Source organism: Hipposideros armiger, unplaced genomic scaffold (assembly GCF_001890085.2).
Source record: "Hipposideros armiger isolate ML-2016 unplaced genomic scaffold, ASM189008v1 scaffold_29, whole genome shotgun sequence".
In the NCBI taxonomy this organism is placed as follows: domain Eukaryota; kingdom Metazoa; phylum Chordata; class Mammalia; order Chiroptera; family Hipposideridae; genus Hipposideros; species Hipposideros armiger.
In genome coordinates this window covers 3,718,595-3,729,128 of record NW_017731379.1, presented here as the reverse complement: position 1 = coordinate 3,729,128, position 10,534 = coordinate 3,718,595, and the positions used below count along the sequence as shown (strand labels likewise).

General features: G+C 34.8%; 1 protein-coding gene across 3 annotated transcripts in view; it reads right to left on the bottom strand.

Annotated features, from left to right (window-relative positions):
• The window catches only part of INTS2 (integrator complex subunit 2), a 45,390-nt gene that overhangs the window by 15,886 nt on the left and 18,970 nt on the right, over positions 1 to 10,534 (bottom strand). For all 3 annotated transcript variants that reach the window (XM_019636771.1, XM_019636770.1, XM_019636772.1), the window contains exons 14-15: positions 9,640 to 9,816; positions 7,287 to 7,395 (exon numbers count right to left, since the gene is read on the bottom strand). In XM_019636771.1, coding sequence (XP_019492316.1) covers positions 7,287 to 7,395; positions 9,640 to 9,816 — 286 coding nt within the window. The remainder of the gene's footprint in view (positions 1 to 7,286; positions 7,396 to 9,639; positions 9,817 to 10,534) is intronic.

Below are 10,534 nucleotides of genomic sequence, written 5' to 3'. Positions count from 1 at the left end.
CTGTATTAAAAAAAAATAACAAAATCCAGCACTATACTAAAACAATAATATACCAAGAGCAAGAAGGGTCCATTCCAAGAATATAAAGATATTAGTTATACAATAAATTATATAAATAGACCAAATTATCTCAATAATTGTCAAAAATATTTACTTGATAAATTAATTTTTTAATGGTACTCTAAGAAATTCAAATTAATGGACTAATTGACTAATTAGAAATTGACTAATCCAAACTAAATGTCAATCCCTTTCCTATGAGTGATAACTTGTTAGGATAAGATTATACAGAATCTATATAAAGTAAAATTTTATTGACATAAAAAAATAAAGCAAATTAACTCATTCAAAAAAACATTTCTTAAGTGTTTATTACGTATCAAGTAATATTCTAGATGCTAGGTATGATAGCAAAAAAACCAGACAAAAATCAGTCTTCATAAAGCTTACATTTTAATTAAAAAATTATTTCATATTCCTAAATGAGAAGACTTAATATTGTAAAGATTTAAATTCTCTCCAAATTAATCTATAAGCTTAACATAATTCTGATCAAAATCCTAATATAATTTTCTTCTGTGGAATTTGACAAAATTATAAAAAAGTTCATGTGAAAGAGTAAATATGTGAGAATAGACTGACATATTGACAAGATCAGTAATGGTGAAAGGCACTGGAAATGTCTGACATAAAAAAAAATGCAGAAAGAGACATAAGTTTGTAATAAAACTTCAGTATACATCAAGGCAACTTTTCAAAATAACAGGAAAATGATAGATTATTCACTATGTGATGTTCAGAAATAGCCAATTAGAAAATTGAATCTGTACTCCATACTTTACACCAAAACTACTTAAAGGCATACTTAAATTTTAAAATGGAAATAATATCCTAAAAGAAAATATAAGTAATTAGTTATATATGTTAGCACCTTGCTTTGAAAGATATTCCTCCCTATAAAATTCTATAATTAAAAAACACAATAAACAAATAATAATACTCAATATTATTATTATTATTTTTTTTAACTGAGCCATCCTGCCACCTGTTGGCAGCTCAGCGGCATCTCAGCTCAGGCTGGGAATTGAACCAGTGAACCGGTGACCCTGTTGCTCAGAGCTTGCACTCTTGAGCGAGTTCTTGACCAACTGAGCCACTTGGCTGGCGTTCAATATTATTTTTAAAATGACACATTTTATATAAATGTGGGTGTCTAAAATGGTATGACCTACCTAGAAGGCAATTTATTTTTTAAATCTACTAATTTTTCAAAGTCTTTGACTTAGTAGTTCTGTATCTAGTAATCTGTCCTAAGGACAGAAATACTCTTCCTGTATACAGAATTACTAGCTTTAAGGATATTCATTCCTCCACTGTTTATAATTACAAAATTTGGAAATGTCCAACAATAAGGAATTTGTTAAATAATTTTTTTTTATGAATTTTTTTTTATATGAAGAAATATTATACTACTATTAAAGATCATGTTTTAGAAAAAACTTTACTATAATAGGCAAATCTTTAAAATATATTAAGTAGAAAGGGTAGAGTAAAACCATACAGTTGACCCTTGAACAACTCAGGGGTTAGAGGCACAGACCACCCCACACCCATCGTGCAGCTGAAAATCTGCATATACAACTTTTGACTCCCCCAAAACTAGTTGCCCCTCAGTAACTCTATGGGATTGGTTCCAGGACACTCCATGAATACCAAAATCTGCAGATGCTCAAGTCCCTTATAAAAAATTACACAGATCAATGCATACAGTCGGCCCTCTGTATCCATGGACACCCAAACGCAGATTGAAAACAGTACAAGTAAGGGCCGGCCGAATGGATCAGTTGGTTAAGAGCTTGCTCAAGAGTTTGAGCTCTGAGCAACAGCGGTTTGATTCCCAGCCCGAGCTGAGCAGCCGCTGAGCTGCCAACAGGTAGCAGGATGGCTCAGCTTATAAAAAAACAAACAAAAAAACAGTACAAGTATTTATTGAAAAAAATCCATGTATAAGTGGACCTGTACAGTTCAAACCATGTTGTTCAAGGGTTAATTGCATTATGATTCCAATTTTGTGAAAGCTATCATATGTGCAAAAACTGAAGGGTTTTCTAGCAAAATTCTAATGGTGATTACCTCTGGGCAGCAGAATTATCAGTGGTTTACACTTTGGTCTTTGAATTTTTCTCATTTACTAAATTTCTTCCATTAAACACACTTTTAATAAATGTTCTGATTTTAGAAACCAGTTCTTTTGCATTAAGATACATAAACAATTAGGTAAATGAAATAAATTAAAATTTTTTATACTGTTACTCTACACCAGCAGTTCTCAACCTGTGTGTGGGGGGGGTGTCGAACGACCCTTTCACAGGGGTCGCCAGGTACTCGTGTGTGAGCGTATCTGCAAAAAAAACCAGTTCTTTTGCATTAAGATACATAAACAATTAGGTAAATGAAATAAATTAAAATTTTTTGTACTGTTACTCTACACCAGCAGTTCTCAACCTGTGGGTCGCGACCCCTTTGGGGGTCGAACGACCCTTTCACAGGGGTCGCCAGGTACTCGTGTGTGAGCGTGGGCCTGGAGACGGATAGAGGAGTGGTGTCTCGGTTCCTAAGACCATCAAAAATATGTTTTCCAATGGTCTTAGACGACCCCTGTGAAAGGTTGAGAACCGCTGCTCTACACTGTAGTCATGCGACTATTAGAACTCTGTTAAAACTTGATTCTACAGCTCTGAAACTTCAAGTTGCCAAGAAATAATATCTGATAATATTTGTTTAAAAGTTTCTGCATTTTGAAAAAGGAAGTTGACATTAACATCCTCTTAAAAGAAAAAAATTAACTATCGAGTACAAAGAAAAACTTCCAAGTGCAGGAATTTAGACCCACTGAACATTAGTTTCCCAAGTACCACGGATGTGTCTTGTTCTGCTGGTGACCAAGAAGGAAATTTCACACATACCAGGAACAAAGCAGAAAAAAAGGCTAGACTTTGTTTTTAAATGAAGTTAAGTTTGAGGGAGAGAGTTAAGCAAGTGATACATTTAGCTACTATAGAATGAGATAGTGTTTAGAATCCCCTGGGCTGCTTTAGGAACAGATTAAGTAGTTCCTCATATGTTCAATATTAATTACTATTATCTTTAATTTTCAAAAGTATCTAAAATTAAACTGTTTTACCTAGTAATAAAGAAGTAACAAATGGGAAATATTTAAGTATAAAAAGCTGAAAATACAATGGTAATGCTCATATTTTAAGTGGGTATTAGTATACAGAGATTTATTATATTATTCTTTATTTCTTACACATATTCTTTTGGAGCAATGTAATATTTAGCTAAGATTATATAAATGTATTATAAATATTTTTTAAAAACCAAAAATATATGTGTATTTGAAAATACACACTCACACAATTTGTTTTTTGTTAATGACTGATATTCTAATACTTGGCTCAATCTCAAATTTCAGAATTCCATATTTGAGCTTTTGTAGCTACCTGCTAATAATGTTTATTATAAGAGCCAAAACCACAGAATGGTTAAACTGAAACTACAATATAACTTCACAGGTAGAAATAAATTTGAGGCAGAATAATTGTCTTTTTGGCTGTGGAAGAGCAAAATTTTGTCATGTTGTGACATATTCTGCATTTACTTATTTCCCTTAGAAAAGAGAACGTAGACTGGAAAAAAACATTCCCCTAAACCAAGGGAAAAAATTCTCCAAGGAAAGGCCAATCTCTCCATTTGTCTTCTATATCCCATCCCCTCCGACCTATCAAGAAATCAATCCCGGGATTCTCCCCTTCGCATCATCAACCTTCCTTCTTCACTAGACTACTCCCAACAGCATACAAACATTCTCTTATCTCTTTCACCCTTAAAAAAAAGCCCTCCCCTGACTTTATTTTCTTCTCCAATTACCACATTCCTCTCCTCTTTACAGCATCTCAAAAGAGTTGTCTCTACTCACTGTCTCCAGTATATCTCTTCTAATTTTCAATTTATTACAATCAGGCTTTCATCCTGCCACTCTACTAATAAAACTTTGAAGGTCAAATGAGCTACAGCAAGCTACAGGTAGTCATTAGCTGAGTCTCAGTCCTAACCTTACTGGTTCTAGCAACATCATTTGACATAGGTGATCATTATCTCTTTGGAAAATTCTTTCCTTGGCATCCAGAAGATCATATCCTCCTGATTCTTCCTCCTCCCACACTCTCTTTCTTGGTGATCTTATTTAATGTCATGATTTGAAATACCATATGTATGCTGAAGATTGTCAAGGCTTCAGTCCAGGTATCTCCCCTGAATTCCAGGCCAGTACACACCAACAGTCTCCTTAACATCCCCACATGAAAGTCTATCAGACATTTCTAACTTAACATGTCCAAAACTGAGATCATGATCCCTCACAAGCCTGCTTCTCCTCCAGGCTCTTTCATTTCAGTTGACAGCCATTCTGTCCCTTGGGCTCAGACCAAAAGCCTACACATCAAGCTTAGCTCCTGGTCTCGCAAACCTCAAGAATCTATGAGCAAAACCTCTCAATTCTACCTTCAAAATACATATACATTGTTACAGGTCCAATCCACCATCTTTTGCCTAGAATCTTGTAAAAATCTAGTAATTTTCCTCTAACCCCTCAGTTCCTTTTCCAAGACTCAAATAAGGCTGTGTTGTACACCTAACCTAAAATCCTTAACTTTCCAATTGAGATTCATCAGATTGTTGCATAAAGAATAGTAGCTTCAAGGAAATCATCAATAAACCAAAAGGAAGAGTACTGAATGGGAGAAGATATTTGTCAATGATATATCTGATAAGGGGTTAATATCCAAAATTTATAAAACACTCATTCAACTCAACACCAAAAAAACAAACAACCCAATTAAAAAATGGGCAGAGCATATAGAGAGACATTTCTCTAAAGAGGACATACAGATGGCCAACAGGCATATGAAAAAATGTTCAACCTCACCAATCATTAGGGAAATGCAAATAAAAACCACAATGTGATACCACCTTACCCCGGTCAGAAGGGCTATCATCAATAAATCAACAAACAAGTGCTGGCGAGGTTGTGGGGAAAAAGGGAACCCTGGTGCACTGTTGGTGGGACTGCAGGCTGGTGCAGCCACTATGGAAATCAGTATGGAGGTATCTCGAAAATCTGGAAATGAAACTACCCTATGACCCAGCAATTCCACTCTTAGGTATTTATCCAGAAAAACCCAAGACACTAATTCGAAAAAATACATGTGTCCCTATGTTTACTGCAGCGCTATTTACAATAGCCAAGACTGGAAAACAATCGAAATGCCCATCGGTAGACGAATGGATTAAGAAACTGTGGTACATTTATACAATGGAGTGTTACTCAGCTATAAAGAAGAATGAAATTGTACCATTTGCAACGATATGGATGGACCTAGAGAAAATTATGCTAAATGAAATTAGTCAGTCAGAGAAAGACAAATACCATGTGATCTCACTTATATGTGGAATCTAAAGAACTGAATAAATGAGTAATGTAAACACAGAAATAGTCTCAGAGACACAGAGGAAAAACTGATGATTGCTAGATGGCGCCGGGTTGGGGATGAGGGAGAAGGGGAAGGGACGAGACAACATAAATTGGTAACTACAATATTGCCTCAGGGATAGAAAAGACAGTTTGGGGAATATAATCAATAATGTTGTAAATATTTTTTAGGGGAACAGATGATCTCATGTCTTGTTAGGGAGACCGCTTCATGGATTGTGTAGAGGCCTGACCACTGCACTGTACACCTGAAGCTACTGTTGAATAATATTATATGTCAACTATAATTTAATACATATATAGTTATGGGATGTGGAATATAGTGTGGGAATGGAGTCAATGGAATTGTAATAGATATGTATGATATCAGGGGTGGGAGGGTAGTGGATAGAGGGAGGGAGGTTGCCACTTTGTGAGGGGTGAAAAGAATAACTATTGCATTGTTTTGTACACCTGAAACTAATAATAAAAATAAATAAATAAATAAAAAGAATAGCAGTTTCACAGGAATACTAAGCATGCCATCGGAGGCTGGAATACATAACCTTTAAAGATTATTCCAGTTGTGACTTGTTAATTCAGCATGGCATATACACAAGAGTTGGCTATACTATTCTCTGTACTTTCTGTATTAAAAATATTTTTGCTAGACATTATGTTAAATGAAAGCTAAGGGTATATATTGGTCTCCTGCTACAGTACTAATGGTCTGAGTTCTCCCCCAGAACACCTCCTTGTAACTCATTCCTCTACTATCTATTTATTAAATCAAAGTATCATATTCCTTAACAGAATTCATTATCTGTGGATAAAAGTGGGAGACTATATCTAATGCTTATTATTAGCCCATCTTGTCCCTAATGTGACAAAGACTATAATTACAATTATAGGATATCATCTGTATAACCTTAACAGTTGTAGTCAGGAAAGAAAGTAGCTGAGAAATTCACAGTATATTTAAAACACAATACTTCAGATAAATAAAAGAAACTGACCTGCCCAACAACTAAAAGATAACTTTAATTTATAGCTTTCAAAAAGTAAAATCACTCAGCTGTGGCAAAATAACCACCGTTACAAGAATATTCCCTACATTATATACTCGATGCCTATAGCTTTTTAATGACACTTTTTGTTTCAAGTTTGGAACTACATACATTTAGCAAGCCTAAAATACAGGTGACTTTTATTTTTAAAATAAAGGAAAACACACTACTTTATACTGATATCATCTATGCTAAATCTGATCTTCTGATATTACAATATATGAAGTAGCTAAGTTTGAAAGCCCAGTTCAGCCCATTTTTTCCTTTTAATGGCAAAAGGAAACTCCTCTGTTTTTTTTCTATAGCTTTTGACTAGATTGTCATTCTTCCACTAATGGAAAGAAGATAGGGCAAGATGGAAATCAAGCAAAAAAATTTCAGTTACAGTTCCTTCAGGTTTATCTCAACTTATATTTAGTTAATAAGGTCACTAAAATGGTTAAAATACAGGCAATTCAGCTGTCTATTAGCCTGCTAAAAGGAGGACTGAGCCTTAAGAGGTGGTTATGAGTGCACACATACATGTATTTATGCATCAGAGTATACAATGCCTATACTGCAAAGACTGTAGAATAACATTGGAGCTTGTTAAAATATTTGACCTGATTTCCTCACATAACAGCTGCAAAAGTAACAAAATATAAGCAAATAGAACTAATACTAGAAACACTCCCCTATGCACAACTTACCTAAAGTCTTTGTGTTTGCTAGGAGAGCTTCCTCATAGGACAGTATATAGTAAAGCACCAAAAGCTGTGCTGTGATACTGAAACGCTGATTAAGGCGGATGTTGTCACCCTAGAGATAATATAAATACTTTAAAATGACGTTAAACTTCATGAGTGCATTTTTGATAGCAAAAGCATTCAAAATACACTATTCAGTATTGCTGTTCCCTAGTTCAGATAAAACAGGAGAATCAGCGATTTGGAAGATGAGGTAGCAGAAAACAGCCAATTAGAACAACAAAAAGAAAAAAGATCCAAAAAATTTAGGATAGTTTAGGAGACCTCTGGGACAACATTAAGCATACCAACATTTGCATCATAAGGGTACCAGAAGGAGAGGAGAGAAAGCAATGGATTGAAAACCTATTTGAAGAAATAATGATGGAAAACTTTCCTAACTGGTGAAAGAAATAGACATATGAGCCCAGGAAGTACAGTGTCCCAAACAAGATGAACACAAACAGGCCCACACGAAGACACATTATATTTAAACTGGCAAAGATTAAAGACAAAGAGAGAATCCTAAAAGCAGCAAGAGAAAGGCAACTAGTTACCTATAAGGGAGCTCCCATAAGATTGTAGGCTGATATCTCAACAGAAACTTTGCAGGCCAGAGGATTAGCAAAAAATATTCAAAGTGATAAAAAGAAAGGACCTACAACCAAAAGTAGTCTACCCAGCAAGGCTATCATTTAAAATCCAAAAAAAGCTTCCCAGACAAGAAAAAGCTCATGGAATTCATCACCACCAAACCAGTATTATAAGGAATGTTAGAGGGACTTCTTTAAGATGGAAAAAAAACATGAATAATAAAATGGCAATAAGTACGTATCTATTAATAATTACTTTAAATGTAAATGGATTAAATGCTCCAATCCAAAGACAAAGAGCGGCTGAATGGGTAAGAAAACAAAACTCTTACATATGCTGCCTATAAGAGACTCACTTAAGACTGAAAGACACACAGGCTGAAAGGAATAGAAAAAGCTATTTCATGAAAATGAAGAAAAAAAAAAAAAGCTGAGGTAGCAATACAGACAAAATAGACTTTAAAACAAAGGCTATACAAGAGACAAAGAAGCCCAAAATGCTACTTCAAGGGGATGTGTGTATCCATATGTTCATTGCAGCATTGTTTACAATGGCCAAGATGTGGAGGCAGCCTGGGTGTCTTGTCAATGATACAATGGATAAAGAGTAGGTGGTACACATTTACAATGGAATATTGCTCAGATATGGAAGGTAATGAATGGGTTCTTGCCATCTGTGGCAGCATGGATGGACCTGGAGGGTATTGTGTTGAGTGGAGTATGTCAGACAGAGAAAGATGAGTGCAATGTGATTTACACTTATATGTGGAATTTAAAGAAAATAAACAAACAAACAGAAACAAACACATAGAAACAGAGGACATATTGATGGTTGCCAGGTAGAAGGGGGGTTAGGAAGATAGATAGAAAGGGGGAAGGGATTAAGAAGTACAAATCGGTTGTTACACAGTAGTCATGGGGATGTAGGGTATAGCATAAGGAATATAGTCAATAATATTGTAATAACTATGTATGGGTCAGATGGGTTCTAGATTTATTGGGGTGATATAGATGGGAGCAGGGCTGGGGGACAGGGTGAAAAGGGTGAAGGCATTAAGAAGTACAAATTAGTACTTATAGTCATGGGGATGTAATAAAGTAAAAAACAGGGAATGTGGTCAATACTTTGATAATAAGTATGTATAGTGCCAGATGGGTACTAAACTAGCCAGGGGGATCACTTCTTAAATTATATAAATGTCTAACCACTATGCTGTACACCTGAAATTAATATAAAATAATACTTAATGTCAACTGCAATTGAAAATTTTTAAAGATGGGAAAAGGTGAAGGGAAATAAGAGGTCCAAAATTCCAGGTATAAAACAAATAAGCCATGGGGATGTAATATACGGCATAGGGAATATAGTCAATAACATTGTGATAGCGTGGTACAGTGCCAGATGGTTGTTGGACTTACCATGGTGATCACTTCTTTGGGTATATGAGTGTTGAATAACTATGGTGTACACCTGGAACTAATATAATATTGTATGCTTGCTATATTTTTAATATAAATCTTTAAAAAAATGCATATTCAAAAAATTACTTGGAACTAATACCATTCTTTAGATTTTTATAAATAATCTAATGATATTTAATCCCATTTCAAATTCAGAACCACCTAGAAGTCCTCTAATAATCAGTAAAAAAAAATATGGAATAAGTGAAAAGAATAAACTAAAAAAAAATAAGCTGATTAATATAGAAGAATCACTATTTTACCCCAATGACTTCTTGGAAAATATTGAGTATCTCCTGTTCTGTGACTGGCTGATTTGTGGCTTCTGGATTAGATTTGGATGCAGGAGTAAGTACAGAATTTATGTACACGTCAATCAGAGGAAGTAACTGAGGATGGAGTGGAATGGAGGTTTCACACAGCTGTCTATAAATCCAGTCCTAAAAAAGAAGGTCATAGGCACTAAATCAATTACAACTATAAGAAAAAGCAAGTGAAATTTTAAAAGCACGTACCATTTTACATGATTTATGAATCAGTGAAACTCACCATTAACTTTTAGCAGTTTGAAATATATTATCCAGTTTCACAATTATCTTTGCTTTAAAAATATTAACTACTTTTATATCCTATTTGAGAATATTGTCCAGTAGAAGATAAATCTAAAATGATGAGTCTGGGTTTTGAGTTTGGAGTTTGGGTTTTTAATCTATTAGTTTTTAAGTAATGGGAAAAGAATTATAAGTCCCTCCTATATCTGTATTTGGGCTCCATATGTGGTGGTGTGGAAGACCCCACAGCAGAGAGGAATTCAGGAAGAGGAATATTTTCACAACAAGACCTCAGATAGATTACAAAATTGGCTTTAACAACCCCTGTGGGAGACTATCACTTAACTATTTACACAGATTGAGGACATATAGAAATGTTGGGTGTGCATTTGGAGTCTTAATTCTAATCTATGTCACTTGTTAAAAATATAAAGGAGAAGGGCCGAGGGCCGGCCGAGTGGCTCAGTTGGTTAAGAGCTCGCTCAAGAGTTTGAGCTCTGAGCAACAGCGGTTCGAGTCCAGCCCGAGCTGCCAATAGGTAGCAGGATGGCTCAGCTAAAAAAAATAAATAAATAAAAATAAATAAATAAATAAATAAATAAATAAA